This window comes from Vulpes lagopus, chromosome 13, assembly GCF_018345385.1.
Source record: "Vulpes lagopus strain Blue_001 chromosome 13, ASM1834538v1, whole genome shotgun sequence".
NCBI classification, from domain to species: Eukaryota; Metazoa; Chordata; class Mammalia; order Carnivora; family Canidae; genus Vulpes; species Vulpes lagopus.
In genome coordinates, this window is record NC_054836.1 from 10,849,083 (window position 1) to 10,875,628 (window position 26,546).

Below are 26,546 nucleotides of genomic sequence, written 5' to 3' on the forward strand. Positions count from 1 at the left end.
CATGATTGGATTGTTTGTTTCTTTGGTGTTGAGTTTAATAAGTTCTTTATAGATCTTGGAAACTAGCCCTTTATCTGATATGTCATTCGCAAATATCTTCTCCCATTCTGTAGGTTGTCTTTGAGTTTTGTTGACTGTATCCTTTGATGTGCAAAAGCTTCTTATCTTGATGAAGTCCCAATAGTTCATTTTTGCTTTTATTTCTTTTGCCTTCGTGGATGTATCTTGCAAGAAGTTACTGTGGCCGAGTTCAAAAAGGGTGTTGCCTGTGTTCTCCTCTAGGATTTTGATGGAATCTTGTCTCACATTTAGATCTCTCATCCATTTTGAGTTTATCTTTGTGTATGGTGCAAGAGAGTGGTCTAGTTTCATTCTTCTGCATGTGGATGTCCAATTTTCCCAGCACCATTTATTGAAGAGACTGTCTTTCTTCCAGTGGATAGTCTTTCCTCCTTTATCGAATATTAGTTGACCATAAAGTTCAGGGTCCACTTCTGGGTTCTCTATTCTGTTCCATTGATCTACGTGTCTGTTTTTGTGCCAGTACCACACTCTTGATGACCACAGCTTTGTAGTACAACCTGAAATCTGGCATTGTGATGCCCCCAGCTATGGTTTTCTTTTTTAAAGTTCCCCTGGCTATTTGGGGTCTTTTCTGATTCCACACAAATCTTAAAATAATTTGTTCTAACTCTCTGAAGAAAGTCCATGGTATTTTGATAGGGATTGTATTAAACGTGTAAATTGCCCTGGGTAACATTGACATTTTCACAATATTAATTCTGCCAGTCCATGAGCATGGAATATTTTTCCATCTCTTTGTGTCTTCCTCAATTTCTTTCAGAAGTGTTCTATTGTTTTTAGGGTAGAGATCCTTTACCTCTTTGGTTTAGGTTTATTCCTAGGTATCTTATGCTTTTGGGTGCAATTGTAAATGGGATTGACTCCTTAATTTCTCTTTCATCAGTCTCATTGTTAGTGTCTAGAAATGCCATTGATTTCTGGGCATTGATTTTGTATCCTGCCACCCTACCAAATTGCTGTATGAGTTCTAGCAATCTTGGCGTTGGAGGCTTTTGTGTTTTCTATGTAGAGTGTCATGTCATCAGTGAAGACGGAGAGTTTGACTTCTTCTTTGCCAATTTGAATGCCTTTAATGTCTTTTTGTTGTCTGATTGCTGAGGCTAGGACTTCCAGTACTATGCTGAATAGCAGTGGTGAGAGTGGACATCCCTGTCTTGTTCCTGATCTTAGGGGAAAGGCTCCCGGTGCTTCCCCATTGAGAATGATATTTGCTGTGGGCTTTTCAAGATTGCTTCTAAGATGCTGAGGAATGTTGCCTCTATCCCTACACTCTGAAGAGTTTTGATCAGGAATGGATGCTGTATTTTGTCCAACGCTTTCTCTGCATCTATTGAGAGGATCCTATGGTTCTTGTTTTTTCTCTTGCTGATCTGAACAATCACATTGATTGCTTTATGAGTGTTGAACCAGCTTTACATCCTGGGGATAAATCCCACTTGGTCATGGTGAATAATCTTCTTAATGTATTGTTGGATCCTATTGGCTAGTATCTTATTGAGAATTTTTGTATCTGTGTTCATTAAGGATATTGGTCTATAATGCTCCTTTTTTGGAGGGGTCTTTGTCTGGTTTTGCAACTAAGGTGATGCCGGCCTCATAGAATGAGTTTGGAAGTACTCCATCTCTTTCTATCTTTAGGAACAGCTTTAGTAGAATAGGTATGGTTTCTTCTTTATTTTTTATTTATTTATTTATTTTTGGTTTCTTCTTTATTTTTAAAAAAAATTTTTTTTTATTTATGATAGTCATACAGAGAGAAAGAGAGAGAGAGGCAGAGACACAGGCAGAGGGAGAAGCAGGCACCATGCACCTGAGCCTGATGTGGGATTCGATCCCAGGTCTCCAGGATCGCGCCCTGGGCCAAAGGCAGGTGCCAAACCGCTGTGCCACCCAGGGATCCCTGGTTTCTTCTTTAAATGTTTGATAGAGTTCTCCTGGGAAGCCATCTGGCCCTGGATTCTTGTGTCTTGGGAGGTTTTGATGACTGCTTCAATTTCCTCCCTGGTTATTGGCCTGTTCAGGTTTTCTGTTTCTTCCTGTTCCAGTTTTGGTAGTTTGTGGTTTTCCAGGAATGCGTCCATTTCTTCTAGATTGCCTAATTTATTGGCGTATAGCTGTTCATAATATGTTTTTTAAAATTGTTTGTATTTCCTTGGTATTGGTGGTGATCTCTCCTTTCTCATTCATGATTTTATTAATTTGAGTCTTCTCTCTCTTCTTTTTAATAAGGCTGGCTAATGGTTTATCTATCTTATTAATTCTTTCAAAGAACCAACTCCTGGATCTGTTGATCTGTTCCACAGCTCTTCTGGTCTCTATTTCATTGAGTTCTCCTTGACTCTTTATTAACTCTCTTTTTCTGTTGGGCGTAGGATCTATTTGCCGTTTTTTCTCTAGCTCCTTTAGGTGTAAGGTTAGCTTCTGTATTTGAGTTCTTTCCAGTTTTTGAATGGATGCTTGTATTGCGATGTATTTCCCCCTCAGGACTGCTTTTGCTGTATCCCAAAGATTTTGAATGGTTGTATCTTCATTCTCAATAGTTTCCATGAATCTTTTTAATTCTTCTCTAATTTCCTTGTTTACCCTTTCATCTTTTAGAATGATGGTCCTTAACCTCCGCGTGTTTGAAATCCTTCCAAACTTTTTGTGTTTTAGTTCTAATTTCAAAGCATTATGGTCTGAGAATATGCAGGGGACGATCCCAATCTTTGGTATTGGTTCAGACCTGATTTGTGACCCAGTATGTGGTCTATTCTAGAGAAAGTTCCATGTGCACTTGAGAAGAATGTGTATTCAGTTGCATTTGGATGTAAAGTTCTGTAAATATCTGTGAAATCTATCTGGTCCAGTGTATCATTTAAAGCTCTTGTTTCTTTGGAGATATTGTGCTTAGAAGATATGTCATTTGCAGAAAGTGCCGTGTTGAAATTTCCCAGTATTAGTGTATTATTATCTATGTCTTTGCTTTGGTTATTAATTGATGTACTTGGCAGTTCTCACCTTAGGGGCATAAATATTCATGATTTAAGGTCCTCTTGTTGGATCAACCTTTTAAGTATGATATAGTGTCCCTCTTCATCTCTTACTACAGTCTTTGGGATAAACTTTAATTTATCTGATATGAATACTGGTACCCCAGCTTTCTTTTGAGGACCATTTGAATGGTAAATTGTTCTCCAACCTTTCATTTTCAGGCTGTAAGGTATCCTTAGGTTTTAAATGAGTGTCTTGTAGACAGCAAATAAATGGGTCTTGCTTTTTTATCCAGTCTGTAAAAGGACTACGTCTTTTGATGGGATCATTAAGCCCATTCATGTGCAGAGTTACTATTGAAAGATAGAATTTAGTGTCATCATTATACCTATTCAGTTCCTGTTTTTGGATTATTTCTTTGGGCATCCTCTTTCTTTTACAGAATCCTCATTAATATTTCTTGCAGAGCTGGTTTGGTGGTCACATATTCTTTCATTTTCTGCCTATCTTGGAAGCTCTTTATCTCTCCTTCTATTCTGAATGAGAGCCTTGCTGGATAAAGTATTCTTGGCTGCATGTTCTTCTCTTTTAGGACCCTGAATATATCCTGCCAGCCCTTTCTGGCCTCCCAGGTCTCTGTGCAGAGGTCTGCTTTTAATCTAATATATCTCCCATAAAGGTTAGGGATCTCTTGTCTCTTGCTGCTTTAAGGATTTTCGCTTTATCTTTGGAATTTGCAAGTTTCACTATTATATGTCGAGGTGTTGAACAGTTTTTATTGATTTTAGGGGGGGATCTCTTTTTCTCCTGGATCTGAATGTCTTTTTCCCTTCCCAAATTAGGGAAGTTCTCAGTTATGATTTGTTCAAATATGCTTTCTATCCCTCTGTCCCTCTTGGCATCCTCTGGAACCCCAATTAAACATAGATTTTTCCTTCTGAGGCTGTCATTTGTTTCCCTTAACCTATCCTCATGGTCTTTTTATTTGTTTTTCTCTTTTTTTCCTCGGCTTCCTTCCTTGCCATCAACTTGTCTTCTATGTCACTCACTCTGTCTTCTACCTCATTAACCCTCATCGTTAGGACCTCCAGTTTGGATTGCATCTCATTTACTTGATTTTTAATTTTGGCCTGATTAGATCTAAATTCTGTAGTCACAAAGTCTCTTGAATCCTTTATGATTTTTTCCAGAGACACCAGTAGCTGTATAATAGTGCTTCTGAGTTGGCTTTCTGACATCGAATTGCAATCAAAATTTTGTAACTCTTTGGGAGAGAGTACTGTTTCTGATTCTTTCTTTTGTGGTGAGTTCTTCTTTCTAGTCATTTTGCTCAGTGCAGAGTGGCTAAAAACGAGTTGTACTGGAAAAAAGGAAGAAAAAAAAAGAGAGGGGTACCCTCTGGTTCTGTACCCTGTAAATGCCTCCACTTTCCGTGGAGCTTTCCAGAGCAGCTCTGCCAAGAACTTGCTCTTCCCCTGTCCTTCCAGCTAGTCTTCTGGGGGAGGGTCTGCTGTGCTGATTCTCAATTGTTCACCTGGGGGAGATGCCGGCCCCCTGACAGGTGCACGGCTCAGTGGGAGCTGTTTATCCTGTGAGGCCCCTGTCTTCTGGCGGCCCTGCTCCGTCCCAGGCACAGGATGACACCAGGAGGATCAACAACACTGGTGGTGGCCAGCTCTCCAGCTCTGGAGTCTGCTTCCACTATAACTATCACAGTCTCCCAGTCCACACTGGCCTGGATGCTCCTGGTGTGGGGCACTGATCTGCACAGCTTGGGGGCATCTGGCGGCAGGAGAGTCCTTGCTGTCCTGTGTCCTCCCTACCGTCGCATGTCTCGGGGGAATGCAGGAATCTGGGCTGTGTCCCCGGCGCCCTGGGATCCAGGGCCTGTGCTACTGGAATCATGCTCCCAGGGCCCCGGCTCCCAAAAGCAACAGAGTGCAGCCCCCTCCATCTGGAGCCCCTGCCTGATGGACTGACTTCTCCCCAAGGCCCCGCTGGACATGCGCTCCTGCCCTTTACCAAGATCGGCCGTGGTATGTGGGGCACTGTACCCCGGGGTGCACTTCCTCTGTTAGTGACTCCGGGATACTGGAAACTCCACTGCCCCTCTTGCGGTTCTCAATTTTTTTTTTTTAAAGAAATTTATCTTGTTATTGGTATTCTCTATTTGGTGAGACATTGTTCTCATATATTTCTTTATTTTTTGAGAAATGGTTTCCTTTAGTTCTCTGAACATATTTAAACCAGCTGACATAAAGACTTTGTTTAGTGAGACAATATCTGGACATTCTCAGGGACCTCACTGTGACTTCTTCGTTTCCTGTAATGGGCATGTCATGTAATTCTTTGTTGACAAGTGGAATATTAAGTAATATAATGTGGGATCTTGAGTTCATATTGTCCAACCTTTTGCTGTTTGTTTTTGTTGCTGTTGTTTGTGTGTTCAGTCACTTTTCTGAACTACCTCTGTGGAGTCTGCATTTTGTACTGTGTAAACCACTGAAATTTCTGATTGGTTAGCTTATTGGTCAGCTACAGTGATGACTTTAGATGCCTGTAACCAGTAAGTCTCTCAATTTTTTCCGTGGGCTTTTGTATGGGTGTTGGTGCATGCATATACCAGTTAGCCAGGCAGTTTACAACTCCATATTTGCCCTTATGTCATGCTTCCACTTCCTCAAGATTAGTCCAATGTGTGAATTTAGGACCTTCTCAAGTGATTCCTGAGTGTATGTATATGTATGACCTTCTAGGAATGTGCCAGAGCTTTCCATAGCTCTCTATGGACATCATTCTACAGCATTTCCTTTTAAGCTGTTTAGTTAGCCTGTTGTTTGCCCAACTGATATCCACCACCTTGGGCAGCCATGATATTCAGTAATTGCTTGTGATGGTTTCAACAACTGCTGTTGGGGGAAAAGGCTATTTGCATTGAGTGAGCTTCTGTTCAGGCTTGGATAGGAAGGAAGGAAGGAAGAAAGGAAGGCAGGAAGGCAGGAGGGAAGTCAGTCTTCTGAGTGGAATTTTCCTTTTAAAAAATTTTTTTTTATTGGAGTTCAATTTGCCAACATATGGCATAGCACCCAGTGCTCATCCCGCCAAGTGCCCCCCTCATTGCCCATCACCCAGTCCCCCAACCCCCTGCCCACTTCCCCTTCCACTACCCCTTGTTCATTTCCCTGAGTTAGGTGTCTCTCATGTGTTGTTACCCTCACTGATATTTTCAATGACTGGAATTTTCTAGTGAATCACCACATAGGTCAAATAATGACAGTTCTCGGGGAATGGGGCTTTTGCCCCATTCTGTCCCCCTCAGGCTGCCATTCTTCACTGTGACTGTGGACTATTGGTTTTCCAGACTACCCCAGCGATAGGGAGGCATGTATGAAAATTCAGTAGGTTAAAACACCACAAATCTTGATGATCTTACTGTTCAGCTGTTTTCCTGGAATATATGCTCCATAGATTGCTATAAGCCTTTGGTTAATTTCCAGAGCCTGAAAAAAAGGTGATTCCAACAATTTTTGCAAGGGTTTTAATTGCTTTTATGGTGGAGAGTTTTACACATTTTTTGAAAAGTTGTTAATTTACCATTTTTGCTGACATCTCCTTTAGATTTTAAAATATTTAACTAGCCTTGCAATCCTGAGAGTAAGGCCACTTGATTATGGTGTGTTATTCTTTTTACATGTTTCTGATTCAATGGGATGCCATTTGGTTGAGTATATTTGTATTTATATTATTGAAGAATTTTGGTTTGTAGTTTTCATATATGATTTTGTGTGGTTTTGTCCTCAGAGTAATGCTGGCTTAACAAAATGGCTTGGAGAGGGCTCCCTTCTCATTTGTTTTCTGTGAGAGATTGTGTAGAATTGATGTGATTTCTCTTCCTTTTTATTTTTTATTTATTTAATTTTAATTTTTTTTATTGGAGTTCAATTTGCCAACAGATAGCATAACACCCAGTGCTCATCCCTTCAAGTGCCCCCCCTCAGTGCCCATCACCCAGTCACCCCCACCCCCTGCCCACCTCCCTTTCTACCACCCTTTGTTCGTTTCCCAGAGTTAGAAGTCTCTCATGTTCTGTCTCCCTTTCTGATATTTCCCACTCATTTTTTCTCCTTTCCCCTTCTCTTCCTTTTTAAATTTCTTTTTTTAGTTATTTCCCTGATGAAACCAGTGAAATCATCCTGACCTAAATTTTTATTTCTTTCGAAGTTTTAAATTTTGAAAGCATTTCATTTATAGTGATTAAATTATGGAGATTACCTATTTCCTCTTGGGCAAATTTTAGTAGTTTGTGATTTTTGAGGAATTGTTCTGTCTCATCAAGTTTGTTTAATTTGTGTGCATAGAGCTTCTTGTAGTGTTATTATACTTTTTTTGTTTTAAATATTCTATTTAAAATTTTATTATTATATTATATTATTATATAATTATTATATTATTATATTATATTTTTTTGTTTTAAATATTTTATTTAAAATTTTATTATTATACTTTTTTTGTTTTAAATATTTTATTTATTTATTCCTGAAAGACGCAGAGTGAGAGAGGCAGACACACAGGCAGAGGGAGAAGCAGACTCTATGCAGGGAGCCCGACATGGGACTTGATCCCAGGACTCCAGGATCATGCCCTGGGCCAAAGGCAGGCGCTAAACTGCTGAGCCACCCAGGGATCCCCCCTTTATTATACTTTTAATGTCAGGGGCATCTGTGGTGATGTTTCATTCCATTCCTGATATTGTTAGCATATATATATATATATGTATATGCGTATATATATATGTATATGTATATATATACACATATTTTTAAGATTTATTTATTTATTCATGAGAGACATACAGAGAGAGCGAGAGCGAGAGCGAGAGAGAGAGAGAGAGAGAGAAACAGGGAGGCAGAGACACAGGCAGAGGGAGAAGCAGGCTTCCACAGGGAGCCTGATGTGGGACTTGATCCTGGATCCTGGGATCATGCCTTTAGCTGAAGGCAGACACTCAACGCTGAGCCACCCAGGCATCCCTGTTAGCTTAGATCATCTCTCCTTTTTCTTTTTTAGCCTTGCTAGAGATTTATCAATTTTATTGATCTTTTCAAAGTACCATATATAGTTTTCATTGATTTTCTCTATTTTTTCAATTTAGTTGCTTTCTGTTCTTATCTTTATTACTTTTCATTCTGCTTGCTCTGGGTTTATTTTGCTTTTATTTTTTATTTTTATTTTTTAAGATTTATTTATTTATGAGAGAGAGAGAGAGAGAGAGGCAGAGACACAGGAGGAAGGAGAAGCAGGCTCCCGGCTGGGAGCCCAATGCAGGACTCGATCCCGGGACTCCAGGACCGCTCCCTGGGCCAAAGGCAGGCGCCAAACCGCTGAGCCACCCAGGGATCCCTTTATTTTGCTTTTAAATTATTAAGGTGGAAAAAAATGGATTACTGATTGAAATTTTTTCTTTTCTATTATAATTTTTTTTTGAGAAACCAAAGCCTGAGGGACAGGGGAGCAGAGGGGAGAAGAGGAGGGAGGGGGTGGGGGTGTTGTCAGGGAGAGTCTGCAGGATCTGGTCCAAATTCACGTGTGTCTGGTTCAGAGAGAGGAGACTGTGACCAGGGTTATAGACAGTGTATCAGCTGTGGGTACATCAGGAGTCTATTATAAATATTTAATGGTGTAAGTTTCTCCCTAAGTATTAACTTTATCCTACACATTTTGATATGTTTTTATTTTCATTGTTTAGTTTAAAATATTTCCTAATTTACCTTCAGACTAATTTGATTTCTGTATTTTTAGAAGTGTACTGTTTGATTCCCAACTATTTAGAGATTTTACTTCCATATTTCTGTTACTGACTTTCAGTCTACTTCCTGAAGGATATTTTTGCTGGATACAGAATTCTGGCTCTTTCTTTTGATGGTGACTATTTTTTGATGAGATATTCAGTCATTCAAATTGTCTCCCTGAAAATCATGTGTTTGTATTCTCTTCCTGCTTTCAAGAGTCTTTGTTGTTTAGTTTTCAGTGACTCTGAAATGGTGTGTCTGGGTGTGGATTTCTTTAGGTTTATTGTGTCTGCAGTTTGCTGGGCTCTTTTAATCTGGTTGATGTTTTTCACCAAATTTGAAAAGGCTTCAATCATTGTTTCTTGAAAATATTTTTTGAAATATACTCTTCTCTATTTATAGGATCAATGACATGAATTTTAGTCCTTTCAGTTTCATTCCATAGATCCCTGAAGCTCTATCTAAAATTCCTTTTCTTTCTCTTACTTAGATTGCTTAATTTTCATTGACTTATCTTCAAGTTCAGTAGCTCTTCTGTCTACTGATTCTGCTACTGAGCCTGTTCAGTGAATTATTCCCATTATTTTATTTTCCACTTGTAAAAGGTACATTGGTTCTTTATATCTTGTCCTTCTTTGTTGAGAGTTTCTGTGTTTCCAATCCTTCCAAGGGTATTTGCTTTCACTTCTTGGAACATTTTTGTAATAGCTGCTTTAAAGTCTTTGTCAGATATTTCCAGCACCTGTGTCATTCTGACATTGGTATTTGTTAATAGTCTTCTCCCAAGCATGTGAACTGCGAGTTTCCTGTTTTTTTAGGGCACTGTTTTGGATGGCATTGTGGATATACTGATTACTATATTTTGAAACCCTGGGTCTTCTTTATGTCTAGTGTTGATTTTTTTTAAGCTGGAAATAAGCTTTGTTGAGTTCAAGCTATGGGTTCCTGCCAGCCTCCCATGGGTTATTTTGTTTACAGAGGCTCTGAAGTGCCATTTGGGTTTGTCCTGAATGTGTTTACCTAGTGGTTAGTGTAGTTCTGGACAGGGACCATACCCCCCTTTAGAGCTCAAAGTCTTTGGTCTGCTGGTTGGGGTCAGATCCACTCACATGTGGCTCAAGGGTGAGCCCTGGTGTTCCTGGACAATGTCATGTTCTAGATCCTCTGTCATCTTTTTTAGTTCTTTAGTTGGAAAGGTGGAGCTCTAAGCATGTTGTTCTGGTGCTTGCTTCTCTCATGGTCCGACATACATCAGTAGGAGGATGGAAAAAAGAAAGATCTGTGGGTTCTCCTTTGGTTGGAGAACAATGTTCTTCACCCTCCCCCAGTGTTCTAGGGGTCTCTAATCTTCATGGGCTAGGGTGTGAGAACATGGAGAAAAAATGAGATGTCTTCTATTCTCTCTGAGCATTTGGGGTTCTCTTCCCTATGCTGTGGGGGAGAGTGGGGGACTACTTCTGGATGTTGAGCTGCCCTGTGTGTAGACAAGGGGGAAAAGGTAGACTCACTTTTGTTTGGTGGATTTTGAATTCTGTTTTTTTTTTTCCTCCCCAATCTGCCTGCTGCTGCTTACTTTGAGAACCTTCAAACCAGCTCCATGGCCCTGTGGCTATATTTGGTGACTGAGATAGGGTGGAGTATTTGTGCCCAAAACTGGGACTAACCACAGGTGTTTTTGTAAAAATATGTATTCTAATTTTTTGTAATTATGTAGATGGACCCAAACTTTGGTGTTTCTAGTGTGGGACAAATCCTAGGTATCCTTGTGGTGATATTTGTAACTCAATCAGGTCAATTTTGAAGGTAAACCACTGTGTATCTGGGGGCCTCATGGTGTGGGCTCAGCTGTGCAGTCAGAGTGACTATGGAGAGTCCACATACTTCCTGAGCACAGCCAGTGGCATGCCATCTCAAGCACACACAAACATGCACACACATACATGTGTGCAATTTAAATACATTCATGTGTGCACACACACATGCACAGACACATATACATGTTCACAACACACGTATACACATGCATGGACATATATACACCCCAGCACACCTTTTAACACACACACAAACATACATACACAGAAACATACATGCATGTACATTTAAACATATATTCTCATAACACATGCATAGATATACATACACACATACACATTTAAACACATGCATAGAAATACATAAATATATACATGGACATACACCCATACATACATACATACCCCCCATATATACACAGACATACCCACGCACAGTGTGATGAGGAATGATTTTATGACATGAATATCAAAGAGACACAATTTCCTTCAAGGTTAATCTGTGAGGATTCCTGTGAAGTGAACATCAGAAATAAGAGACTTGGTGTGATCTTATCTTGAGGATGCAGGTGAATCTGGGGCCACAGAATGAGTGGCAGGTGCCTCACCATACAGTCTGAAAGGTGTGTATCCAGCTGGCCATTGCTGAAGATGATGGTTGGCTGTGTGGTTGAGGTGTTCTCTGCTTTCACATGGTAGTGCTTGTGAGGACTCATCCATTTGCTGAATTCTGGTGGTAGCCTGAAGGGGTGGAAAAATTATAGAGAGGCCATGATTCCAGAAATAAGGCTGTTATTGGCTGGAAGGGCAGATATGGCAGGAGCTCATGTGAACATCACATCCACAAGAAGCATGTGGACTCTACTTAATCTGTTTGGCCACTGGAGACATCTTATTGCAGAGATTTGGCCTCTGGAGGTGTCTGGGTCAAATAGAGGTGGTGGTTGAAGGGACAGAGAGGGTGTATTAATGTATGAAGTGGTGCTCAGGTGGGTGTGGGCTGAGAAACAGTAGACATAGGTGAGTCTTACAAGCTTAGGTGAACACTGAGCACTGATAGACTGAGGGGCCACCATCTGAGATGTGGCATGTGGATAGGAGCAGATTCACTGGGAGGAGCAGGTGACAAACTACCCTGGGATTTCTGGAGGGTGGTTGGCTGTCTGGACATGGTACTCAGTTGATGCTGATCTGGGAATAGAGATTCAGGATTTGTTGGCATTTTGGTGGTGGGAGGGACTGGGGGAAGAAGTACTGTGGAAGGAGTGGGTGATGATGGGACCTAGCCCTGGGATCCTGAGGGAGCTGGGACCATATAGGCCTGGAAGGTTGGAGGGAGAACCCAGTGGCATGGAGGCTGATCACAGCCCCTATTAGCCACTGCAGATTGTTGGATCATCACTTCATCCAGCTGCCTGCCCCAGGTGAAAGTCAGCTGGATGCTTTATGTTTTTCTCCATGAAAAATACAGGTTGAGGCATAAAAATAAAACTGTCTATACTTTGGCTATGTGCATTTCAAAAATACTAAAAATTCAATTAAATATCTTGTAACTCAAGGATATTGCCCATTCTTGGTGATATAACATAAAGAATTCTCCCTGAGAATACCTATGCTTTGATGTGCAGGTCCAAAATCAAGAGTTTCATTGACTTCTATTGGGAAAATAGAGAGGTGTTCTCAAAGCAGAGTCTCTAGTAGTTGAAATTGGAAAGGTAGAGTTAAAAGCACCCCCTCTGGATTTCAGGTTCCAGCAGTACTGTGGACTTCTATAGTTTGAAAACTCTCCCACTATGGACATCTCAAAATGTTAGGCAGAATGTAACAAAGTCAGGTCAATTTAATGGACTGGCAAGGAGAAAAAAAGGGACATTTCGAGGTGCTAGAGAGGAGGAGGCACTAAAGAAACTAAAGCAGTGGATGATGAGTTGGTGCACAGTTGCTGTGGGGAGTTTGGGTCCCAGGGACCTGGGTCTGACTTACCAGCTTGCAAATAGGCATGAGAACAAATAGGAAGTGGAGCGGAGATCAGCATAAAGAGATGGAAACCTTCTAGAACTACATCATTAAAGAAAAAGTGGACCAGAAGAGCAATCTCCTGCAGCCCAGGGAGGTCACAGGGGACTTGTACATCTTCCTTGGCTCAGGTGGGAAAAGTTCCCTCTAAGAAATAGGAAACTATTTCTCACTTGGGATTGAGATTTCAATTTATAATACTAGGGACCCCAGACTGAGAAGTTAACCTACAAATGGGGCTCCGGGCCAGTGGTAGTCCTGGAGTGCCTGGCAATGGTAAGAGTACCAGGAGGGTTACCCCACCACCAGAGCCACATGGCAAAGGATGCCACATCAGATGTACTCACAATAAAATGTATCTAAGCACCGGAGGAACAATCCTATATAGAAGAGAGTTGGAAGTCACAGAAAAAATTGGGATTAGACCCCCCAGGGACCTCAGATGATGAAGCAGCACACTGAAGATGAGTAATATGGGAGACTTGAAAAAGCAAGAAAAAAGTAAAATAATAATAAGAACAGGCAGATTCAAAGAAGCAGCAAGTGAAGCTTCTTGACTGGGAAACACAGCATTCAGAATGAACAACTTAGTGAAGAAATAAAAACACATTAGACAGAAAAATCACTGAATTGGAAGATAGATTTAGGAGAAGTTACACAGAGTGGAACACAGAAACAAAAAAAAGGACAGATGTAGAGAAGAGAAGCAGTTGGCCAGGTGTATGTCCAAAAGGACTTTTAGGAGAGACTGGAGAGAATGAGAAGTTAAAAGTCTGAAGGCCATCATGCAGAGAACTTTTAGCAGCAGTTGAAGATGTGAATGCTAAGCTTCAGGACTCCCAAGTGATCATGGGAAATGTAGGAAAAATAAATTCCCAGCTATATGCATCCTAGTGAACCACAGAAAAACAAAGATCAATGGGAGGACAGTTATCCTTGTCAACGGCAACGAAGATCATCTTTAATGTTCTGGGGGAAGAGAACAGTCAACTAGAATTCTGTATCCAGCTAAACTATCATTCAAAAGTTCGAGTGAAATAAAGATGTTTTCAGCAAGTTAATGAAGAGAATTTACCACTCACAAAAGCTAGCTGGAAAAAATTGCTGATGAATATATGTTCAAAGGAAAAAAAATTTAGTCTAGAGTGACAGAGTGGGTCCTAGAAGTAATGTGACATGAAGGCAAAGAAGTAAATTGATAAAAACGATGCCCAGTCCTAAGGCCAGGGTTTGATTATGAGGATGGTGATTGGCTTGCTAGAATCTACAGGCTGAATTAGAAGTTGTGTCTGTGTTCTTGTGACTTGGGTGTAATCCATTGATGGTGACAGTGCACAGGAAATTCTCCCTGAAAATACCTGTGCTTTGACGTGCAGGCAATAGGGTATGCCTCCATAGGTTAGGAGAGTTATGGGATCACAGATGATAAATGCCAAATCCTGAATTGTAACACTCATCTACCTGGAAATTATTTGACTTGTCTTCACATCCTGAGAACTAAGCAATTCCTTGCTTTATGTGTCTTTAGAGTGTGGGGTTCTCCATGTAGAGGGTGCTAGGAGCAGAGCAGGCTTGTGGCCGAGGCATCCTGGGGTTGGCATCCAGAAGGTAGACCCTCATCTGATTCTAGGTATTTGATTGTCCCTCTGTGTCCCCAGAGCCCTCTGCGGTGTTTGCCAAGGAGCAGCCACCATGCAGTGAGGTGCAGGCCAAGGCAGGCGGCAGCGCCACGCTGAGCTGCGAGGTGGCCCAGGCCGGGACCGAGGTGACGTGGTACAAGGACGGGAAGAAGCTGAGTGCGAGCTCCAGGGTGCACGTGGAGGCCCAGGGCTGCAGCAGGAGGCTGGTGGTGCAGCAGGCGGGGCGGGCCGACGCCGGGGAGTACAGCTGCGAGGCCGGGCGCCAGAAGGTGTCCTTCCGCCTGGATGTCACAGGTAGGTGCCTTGAGGTGTTTCTTATGCTCCTTAGGGTAGTTATCAGGGGGTGGGGTATATGCAGGTGATGTCTAGCGGCCTGTTTTTTCACAAAATTTCCTATGGAGCAGTCAGCAGGTATTAATGACATGCCCTTGACTGTATTTTATGAGTGCTTTTTGTCTTTTCACTTGTGTAAATATTGCAACAACCTCAGAGGAGGAATTCTGATAATTCACATTTTAACATGAGGCTAAGAAAATTCTATAACTTGCGAAAGTTCACACAGTCAGAAAACTGAGCCAGGATTTGGGCTCAATATTCTGAGATTATTTATTTATGTTTTCTGCCTGAAGAACTCTCACCAGTATTTATTTTATGCACGTCTTCTGGTGCTTTTTTTTTTTTGCTTATGTGAAAACATTTATTTTGTCTTCAATTCTGAGGGCTATTTTCTCTGGGTATCAAGTTACATTGTAGCAGCTCCTCATATGTAAATACAGTCACTCTTGAACAACAGGGATGTGAACTCCACAGGTCCACTTTTATGATACATACAGTATAGTATATAAATGTTTTCCTAACGATTTTAAAAACATTTTCTTGCCTGTAGCCTACTTCAATCTGTAATACATATACTATGCAAAGTGTGTGTTAGTTGACAGTTTATATCATCAGTAAGTCTTCCAGTCAACAGTAGGCTATTAGTAGTTATATTTCAGAGGAACAAAAGTTATACACAGATTTTTGACTGCATGGGGAGTCAGCACCCCTAACCCCTATGTTGTTAAGTGTCAACTGCGCATATTTTAGTATTTTGAAGATATCGGGAAAAATTAGAGAGGGAGACAAACCATGAGAGACTCCTAACTCTGGGAAACAAAGGGTGGCAGAAATGGAGGTGGGGGGGTGGGGTGACTGGGTGATGGGCACTGAGGAGGGCACTTGATGAGATGAGCACTGGGTGCTATATGTTGGCAAATTGAATTTAAATTTAAAAAAGAAAGTACATATGCATTAAAAGTGATACATAGAAAATTGTCAGTGATTTAAAAATCACTTACAGTGACATGAAACTCATAAATCTCTTGGTGGATTAAAAAAAATAAAGATATTCCATTGTCTTCTGGGTTCCATATTTTCTCTTAAGCTATCAATTGTCAGATCTGTTATGTTCCTTCAAGGATCTTTTTTCTTCCTTCCTTCCTTCCTTCCTTCCTTCCTTCTCTTTTCTTTCTTTCTTTCTTTCTTTCTTTCTTTCTTTCTTTCTTTCTTTCTTTCTTTCTTTCTTTTTTCTTTCTTCTTTCTTTCTTTCTTTCTTTCTTTCTTTCTTTCTTTCTCTTTCTTTCTTCTTTCTTTCTTTCTTTTCTTTCTTTCCTTCTTTCTTTCTTTCTTCTTCTGTTGCCTTTTTAAAATTAAAAAAATTTTTTCTTCTTCTATTGCTTTTAAGATACTGTTTTTGCTTCTGGCTTTCAATACTTTTACTTTGATGAACCTAAGTGTGGTTTCCTTTATACTCAAACTGGTTGGGGCTGCAGATCCTCTTGAATGTGTGGGTTTATGTTCTCCTTAACAATAGGCTTGGCTTTTCTCTGATCTGTCCCATCTCTCTTTCTGTCTGAAATTGGTTAACATTTTATTCGACCTTTCTGTGTTTCCCTACATGTCTTGTATGCATCTTTCTTGCTGCCTTTTAACTATTTTTCTCTCTCTGTTTAATTCTGGACATTATGCTGACTTGCCTTCCTAATGTCTTTTTTTTTTTTTGAATTGTATTTTTTTTAATAGAATTAAATTTGCCAACATATGGCATAACACCCATTGCTCATCTAATCAAGTATCCCCTCAGTGCCTGTCACCCAGTCACCCCCACCCCCTGCCCACCGCCCTTTCCACCACCCCTTGTTCATTTTCCAGAGTTAAGAGCCTCTCATGTTCTCTCTACCTTTCTGATATTTACCACTCATTTTATCTCCTTTCCCCTTTATTCCCTTTCACTATTTTTTACATTCCCCAACTGAATGAGACCATATAATGTATGTCCTTCTCCGATTGACTTATTTCACTCAGCACAATACCCTCCAGTTCCATCCACGTCGAAGCAAATGGTGGGTATTTGTCATTTCTAATGGCTGAGTAATATTCCATTTTATACATAGACCACATTTTCTTTATCCATTCATCTTTCTTTTTTTTAATAAATTAATTTTTTATTGGTGTTCAATTTACCAACATACAAAATAACACCCAGTGCTCATCCCGTCAAGTGTCCCCCTCAGTGCCCATCACCCACTCACCCCCAGCTCCCACCCTCCTCCCCTTCCACCACCCCTAGTTCGTTTCCCAGAGTTAGGAGTCTTTATGTTTTGTCTCCCTTTCTGATATTTCCCACACATTTCTTCTCCCTTCCTTTATATTTCCTTTCACTATTATTTATATTCCCCAAATGAATGAGAACATACACTGTTTGTCCTTCTCTGATTGACTTACTTCACTCAGCATAATACCCTCCAGTTCCATCCACGTCGAAGCAAATGGTGGGTATTTGTCGTTTCTAATGGCTGAGTAATATTCCATTGTATATATAAACCACATCTTCTTGATCCATTCATCTTTCGATGGACACCGAGGCTCCTTTCACAGTTTGGCTATTGTGGATATTGCTGCTAGAAATATTGGGGTGCAGGTGTCCCGGCATTTCATTGCATCTGAGTCTTTGGGGTAAATCCCCAACAGTGCAATTGCTGGGTCGTAGGGCAGGTCTATTTTTAACTCTTTGAGGAACCTCCACACAGTTTTCCAGAATGGCTGCACCAGTTCACATTCCCACCAACAGTATAAGAGGGTTCCCTTTTCTCCACATCCTCTCCAACATTTGTGGTTTCCTGCCTTGTTAATTTTCTCCATTCTCACTGGTGTGAGGTGGTATCTCATTGTGGTTTTGATTTGTATTTCCCTGATGGCAAGTGATGCAGAGCATTTTCTCATGTGCATGTTGGCCATGTCTATGTCTTCCTCTGTGAGATTTCTCTTCATGTCTTTTGCCCATTTCATGATTGGATTGTTTGTTTCTTTGGTGTTGAGTTTAATAAGTTCTTTATAGATCTTGGAAACTAGTCCTTCATCTGATATGTCATTTGCAAATATCTTATCCCATTCTGTAGGTTGTCTTTGAGTTTTGTTGACTGTATCCTTTGCTGTGCAAAAGCTTCTTATCTTGATGAAGTCCCAATAGTTCATTTTTGCTTTTATTTCTTTTGCCTTCGTGGATGTATCTTGCAAGAAGTTACTGTGGCCAAGTTCAAAAAGGGTGTTTCCTGTGTTCTCCTCTAGGATTTTGATGGAATCTTGTCTCACATTTAGATCTTTAATCCATTTTGACTTTATCTTTGTGTACGGTGTAAGAGAATGGTCCAGTTTCATTCTTCTGCATGTGGATGTCCAATTTTCCGAGCACCATTTATTGAAGAAACTTTCTTTTTTCCAGTGGATAGTCTTTCCTGTTTTGTTGAATATTAGTTGACCATAAATTTGAGGGTCCACTTCTGGATTCTCTATTCTGTTCCATTGATCTATGTGTCTGTTTTTGTGCCAGTACCACACTGTCTTGATGACCACAGCTTTGTAGTACAACCTGAAATCTGGCATTGTGATGCCCCCAGCTATGGTTTTCTTTTTTAATATTCCCCTGGCTATTTGGGGTCTTTTCTGCTTCCACACAAATCTTAAAATAATTTGTTCTAACTCTCTGAAGAAAGTCCAAGGCATTTTAATAGGGATTGCATTAAATGTGTAAATTGCCCTGGGTAGCTTTGACATTTTCACAATACTAATTCTGCCAATCCATGAGCATGGAATATTTTTCCATCTCTTTGTGTCTTCCTCAATTTCTCTCAGAAGGGTTCTGTAGTTTTTAGAGTATAGATCCTTTACCTCTTTGGTTAGGTTTATTCCTAGGTATCTTATGCTTTTGGGTGCAATTGTAAATGGAATTGACTCCTTAATTTCTCTTTCTTCAGTCTCATTGTTAGTGTCTAGAAATGCCACTGACTTCTGGGCATTGATTTTGTATCCTGCCACACTGCCAAATTGCTATATGAGTTCTAGCAATCTTGGGGTGGAGCCTTTTGGGTTTTCAAGGTACAGTATCATGTCATCTGCCAAGAGGGAGAGTTTGACTTCTTCTTTGCCAATTTGAATGACTTTTATTTCTTTTTGTTGCCTGATTGCTGAGGCTAGGACTTCTAGTACTCTGTTAAATAGCAGTAGTGAGATTGGTCATCCCTGTCTTGTTCCTGATCTTAGGGGAAAGGCTCCCAGTGCTTCCCCATTGAGAATGATATTTGCTGTGGACTGTTTGTAGATGACTTTTAAGATGCTGAGGAATATTCCCTCTATCCCTACACTCTGAAGAGTTTTGATCAGGAATGGATGCTGTAGTTTGTCAAATGCTTTCTCAGCATCTATTGAGAGGATCTTATGGTTCTTGTTTTTTTTTTCTTGTTGATATGGTTTATCACATAACCAGCTTTGCATCCTAGGGATAAATCCCACTTGGTCATGGTGAATAATCTCTTAATGTACTGTTGGATCCTATTGGCTAGTATCTTGTTGACAGTTTTTGCATCTGTATTCATAAGGGATGAATAATAATCTATAATCTATAATATAATCTATAATTCTCCTTTTTGGTGGGGTCTTTGGTTTTGGAACTAAGGTGATGCTGGCCTCATAGAACAAGTTTGGAAGTACTCCATCTCTTTCTATCTTTTGGAACAGATTTAGTAGAATAGGTACGGTTTCTTCTTTAAAGGTTTGAAAGAATTCCCCTGGGAAGCCATCTGGCCCTGAACTTTTGTGTCTTGGGAGGTTTCTGATGACTGCTTCAATTTCCTCCCTGGTTATTGGCCTGTTCAGGTTTTGTATTTCCTCCTGTTCCAGTTTTGGTAGTTTGTGGCTTTCCAGGAATGTGTCCATTTCTTTTAGATTGCCTAATTTATTAGCTTATAGCTGTTCATAATATGTTTTTAAAATCGTTTGTAGTTCCTTGGTGTTGGTAGTGATCTATCCTTTCTCATTCATGATTTTATTAATTTGAGTCTTTTCTCCCCTCCTTTTAATAAGGCTGGCTAATGGTTTATCTACCTTTTTAATTCTTTCAAAGAACCAACTCCTGGTTTTGTTGATCTCTTCCACAGTTCTTCTGGTCTCTCTTCCATTGAGTTCTCTTTATGAACTCTCTTCTTCTGCTGGGTGTAGGATCTATTTGCTGTTTTTTCTCTAGCTCCTTTATGTGTAAGGTTAGCTTTTGTATTTGAGTTCTTTCCAGTTTTTGGGTGGATGCTTGTATTGCGATGTATTTCCCCCTCAGGACTGCTTTAGCTGTATCCCAAAGATTTTGAATGGTTGTATCTTCATTCTCATTAGTTTCCATGAATCTTTTTAATTCTTCCTAATTTCCTGGTTGACCCTTTCATCTTTTAGCAGATGGTCCTTAACCTCCACGTGTTTGAAATCCTTCCGAACTTCTTCTTGTGATTTAGCTCTAATATCAAAGCATTATAGTCTGAAAATATGCAGGCAACAATCCCAATCTTTTGGTATCGTTTCAGACCTGATTTGTGACCCAGTATGTGTTCTATTCTGGAGAAAGTTCCATGTGCACTTGAGAAGAATGTGTATTCTGTTGCATTTGGATGTAAAGTTCTGTAAATATCTGTGAAATCCATCTGGTCCACTGTATCATTTAAAGCTCTTCTTTCGGGATCCCTGGGTGGCGCAGCGGTTTGGCGCCTGCCTTTGGCCCAGGGCGCGATCCCGGAGACCCCGGATCGAATCCCACGTCGGGCTCCCGGTGCATGGAGCCTGCTTCTCCCTCTGCCTGTGTCTCTGCCTCTCTCTCTCTCTCTCTGTGACTATAATAAATAATAAATAAAAAATAAAAAAATTAAAAAAAAAATAAAGCTCTTCTTTCTTTGGAGATGTTGTGCGCTTAGAAGACCTGTCAATTGTAGAAAGTGCTACAGTCAAGTCACCAAGTGTAAGTGTATTATTATCTAAGTATGTCTTAACTTTGGTTATTAATTGATATACTTGGCAGCTCCCACAATCGGGGCATAAATATTGATGATTGTTAGGTCTTCTTGTTGAATAGATCCTTTAAAGTATGATAGAGTGTCCCTCTTAATCTGTTACTACAGTCTTCGGGATAAAGTTTATTTTATCTGATATAAGGATGGCTACCCCTGCTTTCTTTTGAAGTTCATTTGAATGGTACATGGTTCTCCAACCTTTTATTTTCAGGCTGTAGTTGTCCTTATGTCTAAAATGAGGATCTTGTAGACAGCAAATAGATGAGTCTTGCTTTTTTATCCCATTTGAAACCCTGTGCCTTTAATGGGGTCATTAAGCCCATTCACGTTCAGAGTTATTATTGAAAGATATGAATTTAGTGTCATCATGTTACCTATTCAGTCCCTGTTCTTGTGGATTGTTCCCTTGGACTTCCTCTTTCTATTACAGAATCCCCCTTAGTATTTCTTGTAGAGCTGGCTTGGTGGACACATATTCTTTCGGTTTCTGCCTATCTTGGAAGCTCTTTATCTCTCCTTCTATTCTGAATGAGAGTCTTGCTGGATAAAGTATTCTTGGCTGCATGTTCTTCTCATTTAAGACCCTGAATGTATCCTGCCACCCTTTCCGGCCTGCCAGGTCTCTGTGGAGAGGTCTGCTGTTAATCTAATATTTCTCCCCATAAAAGTTAGGGATCTCTTGTCTCTTGCTGCTTTAAGGATCTTCTCTTTATCTTTGGAATTTGCAAGTTTCACTACTAAATTTCGAGGAGTTGAGCGGATTTTATTGATTCTAGGGGGGAATCTCTCTATCTCCTGGATCTGAATGCCTGTTTCCTCCCCAAATTAGGGAAGTTGTCAGCTATGATTTGTTCAAATACAAATACATATTCTGGACCTCTGTCCCTTTCGGCACTCTTGGGAACCCCAATTAAATGTAGATTTTTTCCTTCTGAGGCTGTCATTTATTTCCCTTAACCTATACTCATGATCTATTAATTGTTTTTCTCTTTTTTTCCTCAGATTCCTTCCTTGCCATCAACTTGTCTTCTATGTCACTCACTCATTCTTCCACCTCATTAACTCTCGTCATTAGGACCTCTAGTTTGGATTGCATCTCATTTAATTGATTTTTAATTTCTGCCTGATTAGATCTAAATTCTGAGGTCATGAAGTCTCTTGAATCTTTTTCCTTTTTTCTGGAGTCACCAGTAGCTGTATAATAGTGCTTCCGAATTGGCTTTCTGACATTGAATTGTAATCCAAATTTAGTAACTCTGTGGGAGAGAGGACTGTTTCTGATTCTTTCTTTTGAGGTGGGTTTTTCCTTATAGCCATTTTGCTCAGTGCAGAGTGTGCAAAAACAAGTTGTACTGGGAAAAGGAGAAAAAGCGAGAAGTGAAAAAAGAAAAGAAAAAAAGAAGAACAAAAAGAGAAAAGACAAAATAGAGGGTGGGGAAGCAAACAGAAAACCAAAAAGAAGGGGGAGTATCCTCTGATTCTATATGCTGTAAATTCATCGACTTCCGCTGGAACTTTCCAGTCCTGCTTGGTCAATAACTTGCTTTTCCCCTGTCCTTCTAGGTGGTCTTGTGTGGGAGTGGCCTGCTGTGCTGATTCTCAGGTGTGAGCACCTGGGGGAGCAGCTCAGCCCCCTTCCTGGTGCTGGGTCAGTGGGAGTTGTTTATCCTATTTATCCTGTGAGGCTACTGTGAGGCTCAGTGGGGGTTGTTTATCCAGTGAGGCCCCAGGAGGATCAACAAGAGTGGCGGCGGCGAGCTCTCCTGCCCTGGAGTCAGCTTCCGCAGTATCTACTGCAGCTCCCAGTTCACAGGGGCCTGGATGCTCCAGGGGCGGGGGCCGCTTATCTGTACAGCTCAGAGTCGCCCAGTGGCAGGAGCGTTCTTGGTGTCCTGTGCCCTCTCGGCCTCTGCCTGTCCCGGGGGAGCCCCGGATCCTGGGCTGTGTACCACAGCGCCCTGGGATCCCGGGCCGAGCCGCTGGAATTGCGCTCCCGGGGCTGCGCAGCCCCCTCCACGCCGAACCGCCTCCGAGCTGCTCCTGGGCCCAGCCGTGCGCACGCTGCAGCCCTTTAGGGAGCTCGGCCGCGAGGTGTGGTGCTCTCCCCGGGGTGTAGGTGTCTGTTAGTGTCCCAGGGAGCCCGAGGGCATCCCCGCCCTCCTGGAGCCCTGCTCTAACTTCCTGCGAGCGCCTTTCCATCCGGGAAGATTGGTGCCGCTCCTGCTTCTACGGGACGGGGCTCTCCCTTCCTCGGGACACTCGCCCTGGCCTTAGCCCAGCTCCTCGTGGGGCCCCTCTCCCTTGGATGCTTTTTATTTCTTTATTTTTTTTCCATCTTCCTACCTTGATAGAAGCGTGAACTCTTCTCACTGTAGCATTCCAGCTGTTCTCTCTTTGAATCTCAGATCGAATTCGTAGGTTTTCAGGATGATTTGAAAGTTATCTAGGTAAGTTGGTGAGGACAGGTGACTTGGGGACCCTATTCTGCCATCTTGCCCCCTCCTCTGCCTTCCTAATGTCTTATATTCTCTTCTTCTATATAATGTGTTCTCCTTCCCAGTTGTAGCGTGTGTACTATTTTCAAGTAATGTATCTTCTGTTTGTTTTCTTATAGCTTTCAGACTCTGGACATTTTTCTGGAATTTTTATCTGGAAAATTATAAATTTTTCACTTTTGATTTATTTTTTAAAATTTCATTTTAAAACAGTTTTAATCATGGCTACATCCCAGTCTGAAAAGCCATAAAAATCAATAATCTTATATTGTCCTTTTTTTGGGGGGGAGGGGTTGTTTTGTTTGTTTGTTTGTTTTTTTGTTTTCTATTTACTTCTCTCCTTGGCACACCAGCAATATTTCGATGGACTGTCAGACATTGCATGAGAAAACTTGCTGGAATGAAACGCCGGGACACCTTCACCCCAATGTTTCTAGCAGCAATGTCCACAATAGCCAAAGTGTGGAAGGAGCCTCGGTGTCCATCAAAAGATGAATCAATAAAGAAGATGTGGTTTATGTATACAATGGAATATTACTCAGCCATTAGAAATTACAAATACCCACCATTTGCTTCCACGTGGATGGAACTGGAGAGTATTATGCTTAGTGAAATAAGTCAATCGGAGAAGGACAAACATTATATGGTCTCATTCATTTGGGGAATATAAATAATAGTAAAAGGGAATAGAGGGGAAGGGAGAAGAAATGGGTAGGAAATATCAGAAAGGGAGACAGAACATGAAAGACTCCTAACTCTGGGAAATGAACTAAGGGCAGTGGAAGGGGAGGAGGGCAGGGGTTGGGGGTGACTGGGTGGTGGGCACTGAGGGGGGGTACTTGACGGGATGAGCACTGGGTGTTATTCTGTATGTTGGCAAATTGAACACCAATAAAAAATAAATTTATTATTAAAAAAAAAAGAAAAGAAAACTTGCTAGATATGGGTGATGGTATCTTATTCCAGAAAGAGGGTTGCTCCTTCCTGTGCGAGGCAGGGAGAGGACTACTAAACTTTTTTTTTTTAAATAAATTTATATTGGTGTTCAATTTACCAACATACAGAAAAACACCCAGTGCTCATCCCGTCAAGTGTCCCCCTCAGTGCCCGTCACCCATTCCCCCCTACCTCCCCGCCCTCCTCCCCTTCCACCACCCCTAGTTCGTTTCCCAGAGTTAAGAGTCTTTATGTTCTGTCTCCCTTCCTGATATTTCCCACACATTTCTTCTCCCTTCCCTTATATTCCCTTTCACTATTATTTATATTCCCCAAATGAATGACAACATACACTGTTTGTCCTTCTCCGATTGACTTACTTCACTCAGCATAATACCCTCCAGTTCCATCCACGTCGAAGCAAATGGTGGGTATTTGTCATTTCTAATGGCTGCGTAATATTCCATTGTATACATAAACCACGTCTTCTTTATCCATTCATCTTTCGATGGACACCGAGGCTCCTTCCACAGTTTGGCTATTGTGGACATTGCTGCTAGAAACATCGGGGTGCAGGTGTCCCGGCGTTTCATTGCATCTGAGTCTTTGGGGTAAATCCCCAACAGTGCAATTGCTGGGTCGTAGGGCAGGTCTATTTTTAACTCTTTGAGGAACCTCCACACAGTTTTCCAGAGTGGCTGCACCAGTTCACATTCCCACCAACAGTGCAGGAAGGATCCCTTTCTCCACATCCTCTCCAACATTTGTGGTTTCCTGCCTTGTTAATTTTCTCCATTCTCACTGGTGTGAGGTGGTATCTCATTGTGGTTTTGATTTGTATTTCCCTGATGGGGAGCATTTTCTCATGTGCATGTTGGCCATGTCCATGTCTTCCTCTGTGAGATTTCTCTTCATGTCTTTTGCCCATTTCATGATTGGATTGTTTGTTTCTTTGGTGTTGAGTTTAATAAGTTCTTTATAGATCTTGGAAACTAGCCCTTTATCTGATACGTCATTTGCAAATATCTCCCATTCTGTAGGTTGTCTTTGAGTTTTGTTGACTGTATCCTTTGCTGTGCAAAAGCTTCTTATCTTGATGAAGTCCCAATAGTTCATTTTTGCTTTTGTTTCTTTTGCCTTTGTGGATGTATCTTGCAAGAAGTTACTGTGGCCAAGTTCAAAAAGGGTGTTTCCTGTGTTCTCCTCTAGGATTTTGATGGAATCTTGTCTCACATTTAGATCTCTCATCCATTTTGAGTTTATCTTTGTGTATGGTGAAAGAGAGTGGTCCAGTTTCATTCTTCTGCATGTGGATAGGACTACTAAACTTTGGCCCATCCCAGAACCATGCTGATTTGGGGCTGCCTTGCAATTTTGATGAGAGTTTTGTGTCTGAGTGTGCCCCAACCCTGGGCATAGTCCTCCTGGCACTCCTTTAGACACTTGAGTGTGGGTAAGGCCCCTTTCCTGGCAGATGCTCAGTGCTAATCTTTGTTTCTCTGGGATGCAAGGGGCCAAAACCTTGCTCTGGTTTTCAGAAGTTTTCTGCTGGGCTTCATAGTCTCCTGGGCAGACAGCTTTAGAACTCATCATCCCCTTGTGGGGAACATGGCTGAGTGGCGGCTGCATTCTGCACAGTCCCTCTTCTCTGGAGACCTGGCTTCTCAACCTCTAACTTCACCCCTCTATGCACACAGGTATGCACATGCTGGTGGTCTCCCTGTTTCTCAGTAGCTGCTCTGTGCCTTGATTGTCATTACCATATCATACCCAGACACAGCAGGGCCAGTGTGACCCCACATCCCAGAGTGGTTCCCTTGTACCACCCTAAATCATTTCACATGCATCCCTGAAGAAGAGCCTGGCCCTGGGCTCACCTCTTAGAATGTCTCCCCCAGGGCAGCCCTAGTTGCTCAGCAGATTAGCACCACCTTCAGCCCAGGGCATGATTCTGGATTCCTGGGATCGAGTCCCCCATTGGGCACCCTGCGTGGAACCTGCTTCTCCCTCTGCCTGTGTCTCTGCCTCCCTCTCTCTCTCTCTCTCTCTGTGTGTGTCTCTAATAAATAAATGAAATCTTTTTAAAAAAAGAATGTCTCCCCCAGGCTTTAATCATTCATCACTGCATAGTGAGGTTTGCCCTGAGTACAGAGCATTAGGGCCCCATCAGTCCTTTCTTTCATGTGTGTCACCTCATTTAACTTCACCACAGCACTGCATCACTGCTGTCATGGCTGATGTGCTTGTCTTTCTGTCTGCCTCAGTAGACTGTGTGCTGACTGTCACATTTCCAGCCACCACCATGGTGCCTGGTGCCTGCATGACATGGGCCACCATTCACATGAGTTGTGCCAATGATTGTATGCATGGCTGACGGCCTCTAGAACATAGAATCTCTGAGATTCTGTATGTATGCACTTGAGTTTAATGGGAG

General features: G+C 41.4%; 1 protein-coding gene across 13 annotated transcripts in view; it reads left to right on the forward strand.

Moving 5' to 3' along the window:
* OBSCN (obscurin, cytoskeletal calmodulin and titin-interacting RhoGEF) overlaps positions 1–26,546 on the forward strand; it is a 125,478-nt gene that overhangs the window by 17,246 nt on the left and 81,686 nt on the right. For 12 of the 13 annotated variants that reach the window (XM_041727528.1, XM_041727535.1, XM_041727531.1 and 9 more), the window contains one exon: positions 14,335–14,610. The exons of the other annotated variant lie outside the window; for it this stretch is intronic. In XM_041727528.1, the coding sequence (XP_041583462.1) occupies positions 14,335–14,610 (276 nt within the window). The remainder of the gene's footprint in view (positions 1–14,334; positions 14,611–26,546) is intronic. 13 annotated transcript variants of the gene reach the window in all.